Raw genomic sequence first — 19,893 nt, 5'->3', positions numbered from 1 at the left:
AGCAACATACTTTTGTCGATTTATTAATATTCTGCATTAGGTACTTTTGCCAGCACTAAAGATAAAAGGATCCACTGATTTCTCACATGCATAACGGAAGAAACAACTGGAGGCACCATTATATATGTACTGACTACTCATCAGAAGGATTCTATATTTTACTTTAAACTGATCTAAAAGACTGAATTAATTTCAAATTTAGAATATTTTTTATACATAACAGAATCTACATGGACGAGGCAAATGATTAATCTCAGTAACCAAAATTTCATTCTATTTTAAAATCAGAATTAACAACACCATCCATCCAAGCTCCTAAACACAGGATTCAATCATAATTAGTTGTCGCCGAAACTCTTCATCTATGCACCATTAATTGCACTTTCATTGTGAGTTGCAAGTCCGTCCTCGAGGTTCTTCCCATTCATTCCGTTTCGTTGTCGCTGTGGAATTTCAAAACAAGCAAACTGATCAGCAAAAAATACAGCATAAACAAAAATTGAAAAAAGCTGAGAATTGAAACAAACTGCGTACCCTATCCATGGGATCTACGGAGTTTCCATTCAATAGCTTGTGATTTTCCTCCTTGTTCCAGCTATCCTTTTCTTTGTTGCTTACTGGAAGCAAGAGAGATGCGCCAACACTGGACCGGTCAGGAATTTCTGCGTCGCCATGAACAAAGAATTTAACAAATGATATGAAGAGCTATACCAATAAATGTTTGGAGAGAGTTATAAAGCACCACTTACCAGGAAGTTTCTTGTCAACAAAGAAAATAACCAGATTGACCGTATACCTGAGGGTAAAACATTTACATTTTTAATTAAATTATCTGCAAAACAGTAATATGAAATCAGGATTCTGAGATTATAATGAGGGCAACCCATACCACGCCACAACAACATCCACGGTATAATGTTTGCGAGATGCAATGATCAATAAACTCTGGACCACAGCAAGTAGCCAACCCAACTGCTTAATTAACCTGGATTGATCCCCAACAATAAATTATCAAGCACAGCCAGATAAACATCATTATGATAAGAAAGAGACTAGTCAAGAAGCAATAGAGAGATGTTATTACATTTAAAACAACTACAGAGTACCATCTAAAAAGAGTTTGAGAACATAAACTTCGTTTTCTTCACCTAAATTCCCATTTACTGATCGTAGAAAAGTTTCATCTGAAATTAATAATCTCCTCACTTAAACATACGTAAACTATTTTTTTTATTGTAGAAGAACTAGGTAATCCTTATATACAGTATATAATTATATCTGAACTAAATTTTTTTCCAAACTTGCTTGTTTAAGAGTGAAGAACAAGACCATAATACTCAAAGTTTCCCTTTACATAGAAGTGCTGGAGATTTGCTAAAAGTAAAAAGAGCATAGGTTTAAGTGTTTTAAGTGTGAAAAAGTGTATTTGTTTTGTAGAATTTACCTCTTAGAGCCATATTTCTGATAAGTCCTAATGAACACGAGAGTAAAGATCATATGCGATGAAAAAATGAGATCACCACAGCCATAGAGAACCCCTCGAGGAACTGCAAACAGGCAAATTATAATGAGCATAGAATTGCAACACATATCAACCAGATAAGATCAAATTTTAATAATAGAAACTCACAGTTAATCAAAAGGACCTCATATGCACTGTGTGGAGGTGGAAGAGTAGCTAGTTTTGAACCCTGTGTGCATAACCATCACTCATATCAGAATAGATAATTGCACAGACATAATACAGTTTTAATGAAAATTTCCATCTAACATTATAACATAAGACATAAAATACAGAGTATGTAAACTCATGAAAATGTGAAAACAAACAGAGTAGAGATTTACTTCACGGCAGTGGTAGTTTGGACCAGGAAGCTGTGTAGAATAGAATGTGATGATCCTAAGAAACTGTGACGCCTGAACAAAATATTAACAGCAACAATATTATTATTTTTGTTGTCATGGTAGCATGAACAATACAGCATATGGTAAACTGGAACAATTTTTTTTAATAATATGTACAATAAATACATAGTAAAATAGATTCAGTATAAAATTCATATGCAAAAGCATATGTGCAATGAAACAGCACAAAAGTTACAGCTGAGGCTGATAGGATCCTACTTTTCTCATAATGTGAGCTAGAAAAAAGTAGTCCAGAAATAAATAAAACACAAGCTCAAAACACAAATTTATCACAAAAAGTCAAAGCTGATATACAGAGTTTCAGTAAGCTGAACTTAGACGATGCAAAACCTATAACATTATTCTAAGTATATTGCGATGAATTGTCAAGCACCTGAAGTTAACTTTTACATTCCAGCAGATTGTATCCCGTAACTAAGGCACTAGTTCTAATATATTTGATTTAATTTCTATCAAAACCTTCTAAGCATGACAAATTGACAATGCACAGAGCCTATTCAAGAAAGAGCGGATGTTCACTTACAACTAGGAATGCAAGGACCCTGCACCACACTAGAACTGTGTAGAACCTTTTGCTTTTGAGAATGAACGGATGAAAAGTCCACTGCAAAATAATTATTACATCATGAGAAAACATACAATCATAAATTAAGAATGGATAATAAGGGTTATAAGAAATATAACACTAGTCGAGCAGTCACTGTCTTTCTGGATCTAAAAGATTTAAAATAATTAATTGCTTTTAATGGACAGATAACAAATACAAGAGAGAGACAATTCAAGGGTTGTAATTAAAACAATAAAACACGATTCCTTGACAAAGTAAACCTACTTCCACTATGTATACGCAAAGAGGTCTCCTTAGATATGACAAATTCAACAAAATTGATTGGTTAAATGGTGCATTATTTATCAAGACTGAGAAAATGCAAATATAAGTTGGTCAGCAAAATGCCAACACTGCTGATTTCAATCCCATCAGTAACTAACTGGTTTTAGTAGATAAGCATGCCAACAGGCTTGGTCTATTAAATTAATGTCTTTCCAATCACTGAATATATTCAGCGAAATATGACCATAACGAAAACCACATCTGTAGATAGAAATCTAACAGAATTTCTACAAACTATTTGGTGAGCTAAAACTATTATATTACACTATATAATAAAAAAAATGAAACCAGGATGTATGAGTTAAGGGAGCCTTACCAAAACAAAGGCTATAAAAATGGAGGAAAATACAGTCTCACTAATGTAAGCCTTGTCTGCTCCAAGTTCCTACAGATATGAACTCATTGATAAGAACATCAAAGATATTAAACAGAGAATCCAATCAACAGAATTTGGATAATGAACATACAGGAAGAAGAAAGAAACCCGCATCCTGAAGCGTTGGGCCAGGCCTATGTATATAATGAACACCTCGTGCAGCCAAACCGTGAATATACTGTAAAAAGAGTTATTTCACATATTAGATAGTACTGTAGGAAAAATGAACCAGTAAATCTAAAAATCTCCCACTTCCAACCAGCCATCATAATACCCTAAATTTCAAGGTAAACCATGTTGCAAATCACGGAGGAAAAGGCAATCGATCAACATCTCATTGTGAAAACAAGATCAATATTAAAGACCATTATAAATTGACCACTCTGCATCATTTACTTTAAATGAGCTAATATTGTTATATGATTGCCATTTTACTCCAAGAATAAAATCATATCTTACACATTTTCTCTATAAACTCAGAGCATCCTACATTGTAAATTTCTCATATGCATTACTACGAATTCGATTAAAAACTCGATATTTCCCTACCAATTACCTTCAATCATCAAACAAGCTAAAAAACTATCACATTAATTTCCTACAAAAAAAACTTAATACCACAACTTGATAGTTCTCCAGTTCAATCTAGTCATCATCAAACCTAACATCGATTCGAGTTATTCGAAAATTCAACTAAAACAAAACTATTAACACATAAACTGAATCTTCACCAATTCATCTGTACCAAAAAACATAAAATCAAACAAAAAAAATTCAAAAATTATATTAGAAAAAAAATAAAAAAATTAACAAACCTGAAAAACAAGTCCTCCTAAAATGTACTTCCAATGCTCCAAAAGAAGATTGACTTCGGTTGATACTTCCGCACAAAATCTCTTCCATAGCTTCATCATACACAAAAATTCAACCAAAATTATTCCAAAATTTTTTGAAAAAATTCAAAAAAAAAAAAAATTTAAAAAAAAAAAAAGAGAGGAGAGAGAAAGACACCTTTGAAGCTTCGCGACCGATGTAAAGCGACATGATTTAAGCAATGAACAACCAAGGCCATATTACTTTACAACACATCTAATAAGGTCAACATCATTTCCGTCACAAATCAATCTCATATACAATATTCACCTCAAAATTCCCCTAATTGTATTCTTCCTCAAATTAATTAGTAATCAAATTTACAATTAGATCGACTTCAAATCGAAGATCAAACACAGAAAACCCTAATTTCTCCGTCAATAATTAAACTATAAACAAACCAAAAAAAATGTTGAATCAAAGAAGATGAATCTCCCTTAAAAATCGCAGAAATTAATTAAATTAATTTTGGGTAGAAAAGATTGATTGGGGAGAATGGTGGAGGTCGTGGTGTGAGGCTGGGTAGAAAACGCGAGTTGAACACGGAGAAGACAGTTGAATTGGCAAAAAAGGTAGGCTTTTTATTAACGCCTACTCTTCTTTCTCTCTCTTCTTTCTCTTTCTCTCTCTAGAAGAAGAAGAAAAAGAAAAAAAAAGAGAGATTATTTATTAACTGTATCAAGGATTATGGTCGTGGTCAACTATTGAAATTTAGAATTTGAATTTTATTTTATGGGCCCATTTTTCACATTTTTTTTCAAATTTTTTTTGCTACGACTATGAATGAGTAGGCTTATGCTTGGTGTTATTAGCGGTTTTTGAAACATCTTTGAACATGGATACATACCATTTGGTCAACATTGCGATGCTATTATGCTTGTTAGTCGTCGCCTTAGTGGAGTGTATGATGGGACGGGGTTTTGTTAAAAGGTCTTGATTGGCTAGGTCGACTTTGAAAATTGGGTTGGCTTTAGGTAAGTTGATTTATGGCTGAATATTACCGGTGGAGAAAGTGTTATGGAGTAACTTTAATATTGATTATGATAGTCACTTGGTCTTGGTGTATGAATGAATGTAGAAGGAATTTGAAATGTTTAAGGTTCAACGCTCTGTCACTAAATTGTATCTTTCGGAAACTTTTTAAATGCTTTCTGTTGATTAAAATATCTATTTTAGTAGGGAATAAATTCTCTTTAAAGTCTTCTCATAGGCTAATTTCAACTTGTAAGATGGTGCAACAATTTTATACAGATATTGGAACCACATGAACACATTAGCTAAAAATTGAAACTAAATTCTAGAAGGATATTGTCACCAATTCACCATTCGATTTATAAGTATAAGGGTTTCATTTATATAGAGTTGAGGAAGTTTCCAATAAATCAATATAGGAGGTTAAGGATACATTTTATTCACTTGATTTTTCACTTTATTGAAACTTATCTGATTTTTTTTTAATATATATCTTATTTTAGTTTTAACTTCAACTTTGAGAACCCAAATAAATTCTAATTAGAGATTCAAGACTCATAAAAATAATAAATAAATAAAAAGAAAAAAAATCATCAAACTTATGTTTCTTAGATTTATAGTATATAAAACTCTTATATGAACTTAAAATTCCTAGTATGAATAGGTGAACATAACAATGGTTGGGAATGGTTCTCTAAATCAAAATACTTGAAATAAATACCCATTCTTGAAAATAATTGATTAAGACACAAGATCTAACAAAAAAAAAAAGCTTTTAGCATGCAATGATAATAATATTCTTTTTGCCTAGACTTCACCTTTCAAAGACTAAAGTCAATTGACTCAATTCCCATAAGGTTGCTAGCACCAGGGCCGTTTCTGAGATTTCAGGGGCCCATGGGCGAAAGAATAAATCGGGGCCCTATTGCATGTAGTACGAAGTATTTATTTTATTTTATTTTATTTTATTAATATTGAAGAGGAAATTTTTTATTTTTTTTTATATATGTATATATACTTTAATATGAACAAATTATCATCCTTAAGAAAAAGTTTTGAACAAAAAATCTAGTTTTGACTATAGTTAAAAAAACACTTATAATAAATTATACTCAATGGAAAAATAAATACTTTTATATACTACTATAAGTTTACAAGTATATGGTTTGTAAAAGAAAGAAGGTATAAAAGAAGCTTTATGGTCGATTTTCTCTTACGAATGAAATGGATCATTCTTCATAATCTAAAATCTAAATCCATAAATAATATTTTATTTTATTTTTTTAGGAACATAGCAATAGATATTTTATTATAATATAACAATAATCATCAATTATCAATTACATACTACTAAAAGCGAATCTGAAGGAACACTTGGCAACATATTATTAAAAAAATTCCCGCCAAAATTCCTTTCTTAAAAAAATCGTTATTATATAAAAATAAAGATTGCATTTAATGTATATAAAATCTAAAATAAACTTCCTAAAATATCAACTTGCACCTTATAACTATAAATATTTTCTCTCACATGTTTTAATTGTTTTAATATATTTCATGCACTTTAATACCTGATGAATCGATTCATTAATTTTTATATAATTATATTATTATCATAATTATTCAACAACCGTGCATTTGCACGGGGTTTAACCTAGTATTATACTAAAGGCGAAACATAGAGAACACTTGGCAAAATATTGTAAAATGTTTTCCCTCCAAAACCACTTACTAAAAAAAACTTATTGTAATTAAATTATGACTTTTAGTTTGTATAAAATCTAAAATAAATGTCCTTAAATATCAAATTGCCCATTACAACTATTATATGTTCAATTAATTTCTTTCACAATAATTCATACTTTTTACTACTAAGTCTATTTATAATATTTATATCCATTATTTTTGGTAAAATTTATTGTCATTAGAATTATTTAACAGCCGTGCATTGTACGGGGTTTAATCTAGTTTAGGCTATAGTAGTTTATATATATACTATGCAAGTAGTAATTTTATTTTTACAAAAAAGGGGAAAAAAATTCAAATTGGAGCTAGGAGTAGTCGAACCACTGACTTATGTGTATATTAAGTACTTACAAACTTGTACCAACCACCAAGCTACAAAGGACAAGAGATACTAGTATTGATAAATTTATCTCTAAATAAACATAATTGTAATGAGGCCCTCTTTGAAGATGAGGCCCTCTCTATCCGTGGGCCCTAGGCGGGTGCCACGGCTGCCCTGGGTCAGCGACGGGCCTGGCTAGCACATGAAAAGGCCAAGGATTCATAACAAGATTAACAACGTTGATCATAAGGGGGAGATCACAAGCATGTCAAGCGAGAGGCATAAGAATAAATTGATGGTCAAGATTACTTTGATGGTGGCTGGTCTGGTTTTAAAAATAATAAGGGTAAGTTTTTGTTTGATTGAGAGGTTATCATTAAACAAAAACTTTTGCATGCCCCCGGTTTACAATAATTTTATTGTACATCGAACATTATTTTATGAAAAGTGACCATTTTTTCTTACAAAAGTGACCCCTTTTTCACAAAAGTAACCATTTTTCACAAAAATGACCCTTTTCACAATAGTGACCCTTTTTCACAAAAAAGAAAAAAAATATAGCTGGGCCTGTTCATATTTACTGAACTGAGCTGATCTCAACTGAACTGATTGGAGCTGAACTGAACTGAACTGAAAAATTAAAATGCATAAAAATATATGAAAATGTTTATGAAAATTAATGATAATATATATAGTGGATTGTGAAAAATATAAAAAGTGTTTTAAAAATAACTCTGTATTTTAAATTATTATATTTTAAATTATTAAAATTTTGTGTATTATATTTTAAATATATATATATATATAAATAAAAAATATTCTTCAATATTTTACTGTAGTCAATCGTTGCTTGTTGTACTCTACACAATTTTGTTCGTTTACATGAAATAGGGATTCCATTCACACACCAAGTTGAAGTCATGGGACCAACGGAAGATCATACTGTGTACGATGGTAACAGAAAAGCAGCTATGGATATTGTACGAAACCAAATAACTGATCAGATATGGGAGTCAATTCAGAGGAATGTCGAGGTAATGGAGCAACTTAATGAAGAAGAAGAAGACGAAGAGCTAACCGATTATGAAAGCTAGTAACTGTTGTGTAGTACTCTCATTTTGTCAATGAGTTCAACTATAAAAAAACATGTGATCATTTTGAATGACGAATATAATTTAAAATAATAATAATAATTATTATTATTTAATTATTATTATTATTATTATTGTTGTTGTTATTATTATTGTTATTATTATTATTATTATTATTATTATTATTATTGTTGTTGTTGTTGTTGTAATATGCTAAAACATCTAAAACAAAAAAATTAAGAACTGAGCTGAACTGAACTGAACTGATTGGAGCTGAACTGAACTGAACTGAAAATAAGTAAATATGAACAGGCCCTACATATGCAAAACAGAGTATCAAAATCAACAAAAATAAACACAAAATTAACAATAGTCATGAAAAAAAATAGTACAATCACTTAAACAAATCGAAATAATAAAGATCAACATCACATAACAACAAAATCAATAAAAAATCTATCTATCTATCTATCTATCTATCTATCTATCTATATATATATATATATATATATATATATATATATATATATTATACTAAAAAGACAAGCGCCTCAATGTGAGGATGACAAATGTCACTCTCTCATTGGCTTATCTTAAGTATAAAATATATTTATATAATTACTGTTTACATGTTCAAGCATAGTTATTTTTGTTAAAATTCAAACAATAAAAGCAAGTTTCTATACATGTATAAGATTTTCATGATTTCCTAACATAAATATTGATTTAATTTTTTTCTAATAAATATATACTTTCCAATACTACAAATAATCCATAAAGTCTTTCCAATCTTTATTTATAGTCAAGTTAAAGAATAATAACTAATTTGAAGCAATATGATTAAAGTGGCATAATTAAGGAAACAAATATTTCGTATTTTGAAAGGCTAATATTGTTTTATTTTTATGAAAATTAAATTTATAGTCAAGTTAAAGAATAATAACTAATTTGAAGCAATATGATTAAAATGGCATAATTAAGGAAATTAATATTTCGTATTTTGAAAGGCTAAGGGCCTGTTCATATTTTCTGAATTGAGCTGAACTGATTGGAGCTGAACTGAACTGAACTGAAAAATTAAAATGTATAAAACTGAACTGAACTGAACTGATTAGAGCTGAACTGAACTGAACTGAACTAAACTGATTGGAGCTGAACTGAACTGAACTGAATTGAACTGAACTGAAAATAAGTAAATATGAACAGGCCCTAATATTGTTTTTTTTATGAATTAAATAAAATCGATAGAATTTAGTTTGACGTCAATTATGAAATCAATACAAACATTTAAAAAAAAAATCAGATGTACAATAAAATATTGTGCACCTATTATAACAGCTACCCTGTAATGGATGAAAGTTATTTATGCTTTATTGATAAAAGTTACCCAAAATAGTCTACAAGTTATCCTAAATTCAATTCAAGTAGTCGGTTGAATACAAAAGTTTTTGATAAAGATACAAAATAGTGTAAAAATTACTTTTATCGTTTGTTGTACACCTTGACAAATACTGAATGCTGAGCCGAAATGTTGTCTTGGAAAAAAATACTTAATCTTGAACAAAAATTTAATTTTAATCGGCCTTTCATTTTCTATACAATGTCTTTTACAATGACCTTTTGTTTTTCTTGCATTTTAAAAAAATGAACCAATAACCAAACTAAACAAGAAGAATAAAAGTTAAATTGAATTAGACATTTGACGGAAAAATGATAGATATAAAATGTATTATAACTATTACTCGTGTTTTAAATTGTAATATTCGTATTAAGAGCATCTCCAATGGTAAGCTACAAAGGCTTGTAGCTTGCTTTGTCATGTTAATTTTTAAGGCTACAACCTATTTAAGCTACAAAGTACTCCAATGGCAAGCTACAAGAAGTTGTTGCTTGATTTGCCACATCATTATTTCAAGCTACAAAGTACTCCAATGGTTGGCTATATAATTTTGTAGCTTGCATGTAATACTTTATTTACTACACTATATGAGCTGAAAATTTCATTGCTATTTTACTTACTTTTACCAAAAAAATTCTAATTTATAATATAATTTTATAAGTTGTGCCTGTTATCAATATTAAAATTTATATGCAATAATTTATATAATTTCATATAAGTTGTTTTGTACTCGTATTATAAGACGACTTGCTTGCGATTTAATTATTTGAGCTTGTACGAAGTATTTAATATTTTCATCAAGAGAATTGATAACCTTTTCCATTTAAAAAAAAAAAAAAAATTATTGATAACTTTTCTCCCTAAATTTATTTGCATATTTTATCATCAACATTTGACAATACAACTAAATAAAACTAATTAACAAAACAACATTCCTTAAACAAAAAAAAAAACAAAAAAACAACTTAGCAACTTAAGATCAATTCAAGTTATAGCTACCAAAACGTGACCAAATATGCTCAACTAAATCAGCCTTTAGCTGGTGATGCATTTGTCTATCTCGGATTGTTGCATCTCTTTCAAGATATGACTCAAAATTCTCTTCATGTCCTTGATGCACATCATCAACAACACTTGGTGAAAATTCATCGTTAGGAAAGTTTTTGTTATAAGTGTGACGCTCGTCTTCAACAATCATATTATGTAATATAATACACGCATCCATAATATCGTAGATATTGCATTTATGCCAACAACGTGCAGGCCCACGAACTATAGCAAAATGAGATTGGAGTACCCCAAATGCCCTCTCAACATCTTTCCTTGCAGTCTCTTGCTTTTCCTTAAACAAAAGCCTCTTCGAGTCCCGGGGATGGTAGCTTGACATGTTGTCTTGCAAATTAGGCATTGTAGTATTGGGATAATAGTAGCCCGGGTGGTAGTGTGTTTGAGGGTAGGAATTTTCGGAGGTGAAATTTCCACTATTTGATGAATTTCCCAAACCAAAATGTTTACTAAATGGATTATCCGTATCATCCATCCAAATTTTTTACGAGGAATTAATCGTAGATATGAAAGTATTTGTAGATTATGTTTTTTTGAAACAATATACTGGTTGTATTTTTACGGTTAAAAAACTTATTTATAGATGTATTAGCTAATAATTCAAAGTTAAATATGGTTACCAAATATTGTACATTGGCTAAAATTTTGGCAAAATCTTTTATTGACAAAGTCTAATTTGTTATCATATATAACGTAATAAAAAATTTTAAATTTTAAAATACCTATAATCTTGTACAAGTGATCTTACGAATATAATGAATGTTACTAAATTTTTTAACAAAAAGAATAAAACAAAGTATACCTATAACCTATAAGCTAGGAAGCACATTAGTCAACATTAGCTAGAGCATGTTAGTTACACCTTCTGATAAAGATGAAAAATTGATTTTAAAATGTTTTTTTTTTTTAGAAAAAGATAAAAAAAAAAAAAAAGTTGTTGCATTATCTTTTGAGCAATTGTAGATCACGTAGAGCATTTCCATTAGCCGTGCATACCACTCTCCAATTTTTTAAAATAATATATAAATCTTGAAAATTTCCAAGCAGTGTTGCTCAAGTGAGCAGTGCTGCTCTTCCAAGCAGGTATGTCAATTTTGTTCCAATGGTCAAGCTACAGTTTTAATATTTTTAAATATTGCAAGCAAGACCCTAAAACTAACTATTGGAGATGCTCTAACAATGCTATTACTTATGAATTTTTTTTAGAAAAACTAACATTTTGATTTAAAAATCGTGCATTGCTCATGTACTATACTAGATATACAACAATCATGTGTAATAATTTATGTTGTTTTATACATAATAATACTTTTAACTATAATAGTATGTATATATAATATAATATTTTTATAATATAAAAAAGTATATGTATATAATATAATATTTTATAACACGTGTCTTCCATATCAAGTGTTTGGTTGTTGGTGTAGTGGTGATTGAGACTACACTTGGTAGAGAGGACCTGTGTTCGCTCCCCTACAACAACAATCGGAAGGGGGGTGGAACCTAATAGCCTAGAACAGATCCTCAAATTTGGATTAGCCCAAAGGGTGAACCGGATAAAACACCCAAAACTCAATGCATATATGACGGGAATTAACTTATCTTTTATCTATCTTATACAAAACTCCAAAGTCTAATTTTTTTTTTCAAAATATAATAATAACATTTGTAAATTTTTGTTAATATGAAAGATATAAACCTATCAAAATGTATGTATAGTTAAATTGTTTATTAACTTATATCGAATGCGTAGTTTTATTAAAATTATTTGCATGTAATCATTAAATGTGTTGGATGTTGTGTAGCTATGCAATGTCCAAAATTTTAGTTGAGCGACTTTGATTTAGTGATTGTACGGTAAAAAGATATTGACTTCGATCTTGAAACCTAATAGTCTAATAAATTCTAAATAGAAAAATTAAAACAAAAGGAAATGAAAATAGTAAATGGCTTTAAATATTGAAATAAACATAACCTTTTAAATCAATTTAGCGAATTCAAGAGACAATTTTAAGGCTTTTAAAATTAAATGGGGGAAAATATATGTAAAAAGAACATTTTTAGATATATAAATGTCCATGCACTATTATAAGAGTTTTGTTAACCATTTTATAATTAAGGTAGGGATAAATCTTAGTAATATATACTCCGTATATTTTATTTATATAAAATTATCAGTATCCATACCTATATACGAAGTATTTGTGTTGTATACTATATTTAATCAGTTGTTGGTTATATATATGACTATTATATAATATATAATTTTTGGCACAATGCTTAACTTAGGAAAAATATATGTTCTGGTAGGTCAAATATAAGGTTATTATTGTGTCTATAGATTTAACAAGTGCGACGGGTAAATAAAACATGTACTTCCTCCGTTTCTTTTTACTTGCAACACAGCCTTGTGGCACGTGTTTTGAGGTCGGGTTTATGTAATGTAAACGGATAAATTATTCATTATAATTTTTACAAATGATACTTAACCCTATTCTAATCTTCGTGTAAAAATTATATTGATAAAATAGCTCGTTTACCCTCACTAATCATCTCCTAAAATTGCGTGCCTAAAAGGTGTGTTGCAAGTAAAAGAAAACGGAGGAAGTATATATTAGATTGATTGTAGCTACTGATGCGGATGGTATAATAAGAAAATTTTAGTTTTTTTCTCAACGAGAGATATAAATAAATTAGTCCGCTTCTTATATAGCTATGTGGAGTAGTATTCAATTATTTTTCAATTAATAAAATAACATTATAAAAAATTAATAGAAATTCAAATAACATAAAATACTATTCAAATAACGTTCTTTTTTTTTAACTGACCATTAGTAACCAAGACCTTTAATAGTAAATGAATTACCTTTGTTTTTATTTTTATTTTTCCTACGAGTTTAATAATTTGATTTATAAATCGTGCATCGCACGGGCACTATGCTAGTAAATAAATAAATAAATAAAATGTACATGCATTTAGATCAACTTCATCAGAAATTGGATTAGTGAAGATGGGAGGTCGTAGTAATTGAATTGAGATGATTGATAAGCATTTTCTATTGATGTGATTAGCATTATGGGCAATTGAGTAAACAAACGCCGTTTGATGATGAAAAATGTTCTTGAAAGATTTAAAAAACTTAGTTTTGGAGGTAATAACCATTTGGGGCTTGCATATAAAGGATATTATGCACTAGCATACTAGGATAAAGAAGGAAGAAAGCAAATTAAAAGTGAGAACTTAGCTTGAATCTTTGGAAAACGGAAAGGAAGAGAGGAGAGAGAAAAGTAATGTTATAATTGTGGGTGAAATTTTTTTTGCTGGAATGAAGGAGGGAAAACTTTCTTCTTTCATAGTGCCATACAATAAATAGTGTACAACGGGTTTTTTTTTAAACTTTTGTGATCCTTAAAACACAAGAATAAAAATAAAATAAAAATAAATAAATAAATAATAAAATTGCAAACTCTAGAAGAAGCATTAAGATTTCAATCAATTAACATTCAAGGCTTTTAAGGAGGCTTGGGCCTAACCTGCTGAGCCCAAATTTTCTTATAGAACAAGACTATATAATGAGAAATTTAAAAGAGAATTGTCTACAAGTATATTAGTATAAGGTAATGGACTAATGTGTATAGTATGTTGTGACGTTGTGTTGCCTAAAAAAATGTGTATTATGTTGTGAAAGAATAGAAAGATGATTATTTTTTTAAAAAGTAGTACTCATACAAAAAAGAGCAAACTTAACATACAAATTTCTAAATATTTGGTGAAACACCTTCAAACAATGTTAATTGAATAGAATGAATGTTTAATGGATATAAACAAAGCTAATTGAATCAAATTAAAGTGAAATGCATTCAAGCAAAGGTAATTGAATCAATCGGAAGAAAATCAGATTCAAATAAAAAGCTAATTGAATCAAATAGTATACGTAATACAATTGAATTCAAAGTTTCAAACAATGTCAATAAAATGAACTAGATTCAATAATTATTTGATTTGATAAATTAAACTCAACAACTTTAACACAAACATTTATAATTTGTTTTTGATAAATCTAAAAGTTTCCTAAATTCAAAATTTAAGTTTATACTTTATAAATAAGTACTCTATCCGTTTTTAAATACTTGCTCCATTTCTCCATGCGCGGAGTTTTAGGAAAAATTGGAGAAAGTAATAAAATATGGAGGTAGTGGGGTTGGTGGAAGAATTAAAAAATGTAAAAGGCAAAAGTAGTGGAGAGAATTGGAGAAGAGAGAATACATGTTGGGTCCACTAGGTGAGAGAAATTAATTAAATATTGTAAGAGCTTTCCAAAAAAGAAAATAAAATAAGTATTTAAAAACGGCCGCAAATAAAAAGTGGAGCAAGTATTAAAACGGAGGGAGTAGTATCAAAATTGTACTCCCTCAATGGACTTCACCTACCTTTAAACATAGTAGTACAATGTACTGAATGTACTTGTTGGTACCAAACAAACGATAATAGGAGTAAAGTATAAATATTTGTAACTGCTTAATTCACAAGTATAATTGTAGATCACCCCTTGCGTTATAGCAGTGTGTTGACTGCAATGAGTCTCAGGGCATGTTCTCTTACGTTGAAATTCAATTCAGTTCAACTCCTAATTTCCTTCTCTTATAAAATTTTCAGTTCAGTTCAGCTCAGTTCAGTTCAGTTCATTTCAATTCAGCTGAGTTCAGTCAATGAGAACAGGCCCTTAGTTTAGCCACTCTTGCATAACCTTCTTAGAATGATTGTTGAGTCTTACATAAACTTTTTAAGTTCTTAGAAATTGCAAATTATAATTAATGACACGTGTATAAAACTATAAATGTATAATATGAAACAGAAAGAAGAATACCATTAATAATAGTAAATCATACGGAGTAATATACTTCCTCCGTTTTCTTATACTTGCAACATTTTGACTTTTACACTATTTATGTACTCCACTTTGACGATTTATAGTTAAGAAAAAATATAGTCATGTGACATCTTATTAGATGCGTCTCGGTTTATATTTATTTTAATATCTAACATTTATAATTTTTACATATTGATAATTAAAGATATAAACGATTGAAATAATGCATCGACAAGCGTGAAAAGAGAAGTGTTGCAAATAAATAAAAACAGAGGAAGTATGAGAAGTAAATCCTAAACCATAATTTCACTCATAATACCAACATGGCCTAGTGGTAAGAATAACGGATTTAATTCCTACTAGAGCCATTACTCATGTAAGGTCTAGTTCGCAAACTTAGGGCCTGTTCATATTTACTTAATTTCAATTCACTTCAGCTCTAATCAGTTCAGTTTAGTTCAATTCAGTTTAGTTCAGCTCTAATCAGTTCAGTTTAGTTCAATTCAGTTTAGTTCAGCTCTAATCAGTTCAGTTCAGCTCCTAATTTCTCTCTCTCATAAAATATTCATTTCAGCTTAGTTCAGTTCAGCTCCAATCAGTTTAGTTTAGTTCAGCTCAGTTCAATAAATGTGAACATGCCCTTAATTGGATTGACATGTTCAATAAATGTGAACATGCCCTTAATTGGATTGACATGTGACACTTTCCATTTGATGAATTGGAATAATAATGTAAAACGTCGTCCTAAATTGACTTTTCCTACCTTGAAGGCTTGAAACATAGTAGTGCGATGTACTATATGTACCAAACAAACATCAGGAGTATAAAATAAACATGAGTATATTTTTATTGCTTAAGCTAATTAACATTCAAAATATTTGATCATCCCTTACGTCATGTCGTCATTGCAGTGCGATGACTCTAACGAGTTTTTTTTTCCTTCTTTCCACCCAATTCACTATTTGGGTTAATCCGGATTTAGGGGTTAATTCTGGATATTTAGGTTCCACTCTCCTTCTGATTGTTGTTGCAAGGAATCAGATACGGGTTCTCCTTATCAAGTGTAGTCTCAATCACCACCACACCAGCAGTCAATTAGTACGAAAATTAAGTCTTGCATAACCTTCTAGAAACTGCAAATTATTGCAACTTAAAGACATAGGCTTAAAATAGTAGCTAGCCTACATTTGCTAAGCAAGTGCATCACTTTAACTTTTGTATTATATATACAGAGTACTACTTTTGATCATATATATATATATATTATCACCAATGCTTGATTATAATTGTTTTTATAATCTATAAAATGCTGTTAGACTAGTCACAATGCATATTTTCATAATATATCATTTAATTATCAAAGACAATTAATGATCATAGACAAAGTATTTAATTATAGACCGTTCAAAAAAAAAGTATTTAATTATAGAAATTGTTATATACATCTGGGTGTGTATACCGTACACCCAACTAACCCGTTAGTTTCACTCTTCATTTGATGATTAAATGAAAAACAATTATCAAAATGAGAACAAAATACTTATGAGTGTACGGTGTATAGTGGCGGATGTAGAATATTTAAGGTGGAGGGGCACTAAATAAAAAAATTAAAATAAAATGCTTGTATAAAGACTTGAACCCAAGACTTTTAACTCAAATTCAATACACTACTACTATGACAAAGCTATTTTTTTTTATTTTTTTTTGACAACCATGGCAAAGCTAATTTGATGTTATTAATTGCATTAGAATTGTATTTAACCTATAAATTTACATCTTTTACTTAATAAAATTTTAAAAAATAAAATAATGACGGGGCCGGTGCCACTCAGGCCCCTTAATAGCGGTGCCACTGGCAGTGTACCCGGACGTATATAACACTCTCTCAGTATTTAATGTCGGAAAGAAGAATATCAATAATTAATAATAAGCCATATAATACACATTAAAAACAATTAGCAGGCTCGCAGCTATAAATACTACCAAGTGGTTCTACCATTGCTAACAAACCAAGCATCCACAATTCCATCCTTTCAAAAAAAAAAAAAATCCATAATTCCATATTAACTTAATCACTTCAGATCATTATAATATGGGTGAAGGAGTAAAAGTGTTAGGAAATAGAGGTAGTCCATATAGTAAAAGGGTAGAAATAGCCCTTAAATTAAAGGGTATCTCATATGATTACCAAGAGGAAGATCCTTATGGTAACAAAAGCCCTGAACTATTAAAGAGTAATCCAGTTTATAAGAAGATTCCTGTGTTAATACACAATGGTAAGCCAATTGCTGAGTCCCTAGTTATTTTGGAGTATATTGATGAGGTTTGGGAAGGTTATCCTATCTTGCCTAAGGATCCTTACCATAAGGCTACGGCTCGGATTTGGGCTAAATTCATCGATGATAAGGTAACTCGATCTCTTCTCAATCTTTACTACGGCGTACTCTCTTGATTTTGCCTTACTTCTTGCTTCGATCTTTGTGTCTTACATCTTAAATATTTCACTTTACTAAAGATGTCGACATCATTGCATTTGTGTCAGTTTTATATTTTCTCTTTAGTTTGAGTGTTACTTATTCACACATTTACTTTAATGTCTTTTGTGATTTATGCAATCTTGTTAGAAAAAATGTTATCAAAATATCATTTTTTTTTAAATAAATCTTTACTCGTACTAAAAATATTATCAATTAAATTTATGAGTTGGTATATTTTGACTTTTACATATATACACGTACGTGTCTTTGGCCATCTTTTATGAGTTTTAATTTAGGAAAAATGTAGTCATATATGGAATCTTGCTAGATACATCTCGATAATATACGTACTTTCAACCTCAATAATCTGTAATTTTTGTGTAATTTTTATACTAACTCCGTTTCTTTTTAGTTGACACGTAATCCTTTTTAAGAAGTTTTTTTTTAGTTGACACGTTTCCTTTTGGGGTAAATTTTTTACCTTGTATTTACAAGTTACCCCACTTGCTTTTTCATTTTCTCTCACTCTCTCTCCTCTCCTTAATATATGTGCTTAAATCAAACACGTCAACTAAATAGAAACTGGAGAAGTATTAGATAGTGGTCAAAGAAGTGCACTGGCAAATGTAAAAATCCAAGTGTTACACTAATAAAAATAGATAAAGTAATTGAAACAAGTCGTCAAATGAAAAATACGGAGGAAGTAACTTTTATTTGTACAAAATAACAAGATTTAGCACACATATAGGCTAAAGAATTACTCATCATGATAGTGAAAATTATTTTTGCAGTGCTTACCATCACTTTGGAATGCATTATGGGCGACAAATGACGAAGAACAAGAAAAAACACTCAAAGAAGCAAAAGAAAATTTAGAAATCCTTGAGAAAGAGATTAAAGGTAAGAAGTTTTTTGGAGGGGAAAATATTGGATTTGTAGACATTGTTGCAAACTATATTGGTTGTGGGTTAGTAACCATCCAAGAAAATTTTGGAAAGAACATTCTTACAAAAGAAAGTTATCCCTATTTGACCAAATGGATGGAGGAATATGTAAAGTGCAACATCATCAAGGAAAATTCGCCTTCAAAAGATAGTCTATTTGCCCTTATTAAGCTTCGTCATGAAACTCTCGAGAATTTAAAGAAGTAGATTGTGTAATAACTTCTACTTCTCTTTTGATGAGTTAATAAATGGCTAAGTTCTGTTTGTGTCAAAAAAAAAAAAAAAAACTTCTTGTTCTCTTAAAGTTCATATAACACTTTTTTTTTTCTTCTTAGAGAAAATTTTATCGTTGTTTCTCATCATTTGTATCGATTTTCTCTTGTATTGTGGGAGTTTTAAGACGTGTGTATGTACATTTTTCTTTCTTTATAATTAGGAGCAGTCTTAATTAAGTTATGATGGACTATAATCAATGTTTATTTCTCATGCTCTCTCCATTTTCTTTTGTTTGTCCCATTTAGAATTTTTTAAGACTCCAATGGAAATAAAATGTAATATTTGAACAGTTTTGCAAATATTTCAAAATAGTCATGTTTAGTCTTGTTAGGGCTTATTCTTATTTACTGAGCTGAATTGAACTGATTGGAACCGAATTGAACTGGACTGAATAGAGTTGAAATGAATTGTTTATGAGAGATGAAAATTAGAAACTGAACTAAATTGATTGGAGTTGAACTGAATTAAACTAAACTATTGGAGCTAAACTGAACTTAACTGAACTTAAATTAAGATGAAAAGAACAGACTCTTAGTTTATAGTGATTTTTAATTTTCAAATATGAAATTTTTTAGATATTTTGTATTTATTAATTATCATAAACTATTTAAATTATAATATTATATTTAAAACTGTGTAAAAACCAAGTGAGACTAACAT

General features: G+C 29.6%; 3 protein-coding genes across 3 annotated transcripts; 1 reads left to right on the top strand and 2 right to left on the bottom strand.

The window, feature by feature from the left end:
* Positions 1-139: 139 nt before the first annotated feature.
* On the bottom strand, positions 140-4,733 carry LOC110727986 (phosphatidylinositol:ceramide inositolphosphotransferase 1-like). The gene is made up of 12 exons (XM_021907586.1): positions 4,206-4,733; positions 4,010-4,099; positions 3,286-3,372; positions 3,135-3,203; positions 2,450-2,530; positions 1,846-1,917; positions 1,631-1,691; positions 1,445-1,547; positions 890-985; positions 750-796; positions 535-662; positions 140-443 (listed from the first exon to the last, which is right to left on the bottom strand). Exons 1-12 carry the CDS (start codon positions 4,236-4,238, stop codon positions 363-365), a joined length of 948 nt encoding a protein of 315 aa, XP_021763278.1. The 5' UTR covers positions 4,239-4,733; the 3' UTR covers positions 140-362.
* Positions 4,734-10,576: 5,843 nt separating this feature from the next.
* On the bottom strand, positions 10,577-11,005 carry LOC110727672. Its single transcript, XM_021907252.1, has one exon. It carries the CDS (start codon positions 11,003-11,005, stop codon positions 10,577-10,579), a length of 429 nt encoding a protein of 142 aa, XP_021762944.1.
* Positions 11,006-17,300: 6,295 nt separating this feature from the next.
* Positions 17,301-19,534, top strand: LOC110727984 (glutathione S-transferase U8-like). The gene is made up of 2 exons (XM_021907585.1): positions 17,301-17,943; positions 18,805-19,534. The coding sequence occupies exons 1-2, from the start codon at positions 17,629-17,631 to the stop codon at positions 19,162-19,164; spliced, it is 675 nt and encodes a 224-aa protein (XP_021763277.1). The 5' UTR covers positions 17,301-17,628; the 3' UTR covers positions 19,165-19,534.
* The last annotated feature ends 359 nt before the right edge of the window (positions 19,535-19,893 follow it).

Source organism: Chenopodium quinoa, unplaced genomic scaffold, assembly GCF_001683475.1.
Source record: "Chenopodium quinoa cultivar QQ74 unplaced genomic scaffold, ASM168347v1, whole genome shotgun sequence".
NCBI classification, from domain to species: domain Eukaryota; kingdom Viridiplantae; phylum Streptophyta; class Magnoliopsida; order Caryophyllales; family Amaranthaceae; genus Chenopodium; species Chenopodium quinoa.
Note: the sequence above shows the minus strand (reverse complement) of the source record. Positions and strands in the feature narration are given on the sequence as shown.

Excerpts from the sequence above, each read along its gene's own strand:
- LOC110727986 (XM_021907586.1), bottom strand. The coding sequence starts at position 4,238 with ATGTCGCTTTACATCGGTCGCGAAGCTTCAAAG. Across the intron at positions 3,373-4,009 it reads TAGGAGGACTTGTTTTTCAG|TATATTCACGGTTTGGCTGC; the intron begins GTTTGTTAATTT and ends CTCTTTTTACAG. Across the intron at positions 1,918-2,449 it reads GGGTCCTTGCATTCCTAGTT|GCGTCACAGTTTCTTAGGAT; the intron begins GTAAGTGAACAT and ends TATTTTGTTCAG.
- LOC110727672 (XM_021907252.1), bottom strand. The coding sequence starts at position 11,005 with ATGCCTAATTTGCAAGACAACATGTCAAGCTACCATCCCCGGGACTCG.
- LOC110727984 (XM_021907585.1), top strand. The coding sequence starts at position 17,629 with ATGGGTGAAGGAGTAAAAGTGTTAGGAAATAGAGGTAGTCCATATAGT. Across the intron at positions 17,944-18,804 it reads CTAAATTCATCGATGATAAG|TGCTTACCATCACTTTGGAA; the intron begins GTAACTCGATCT and ends TTATTTTTGCAG.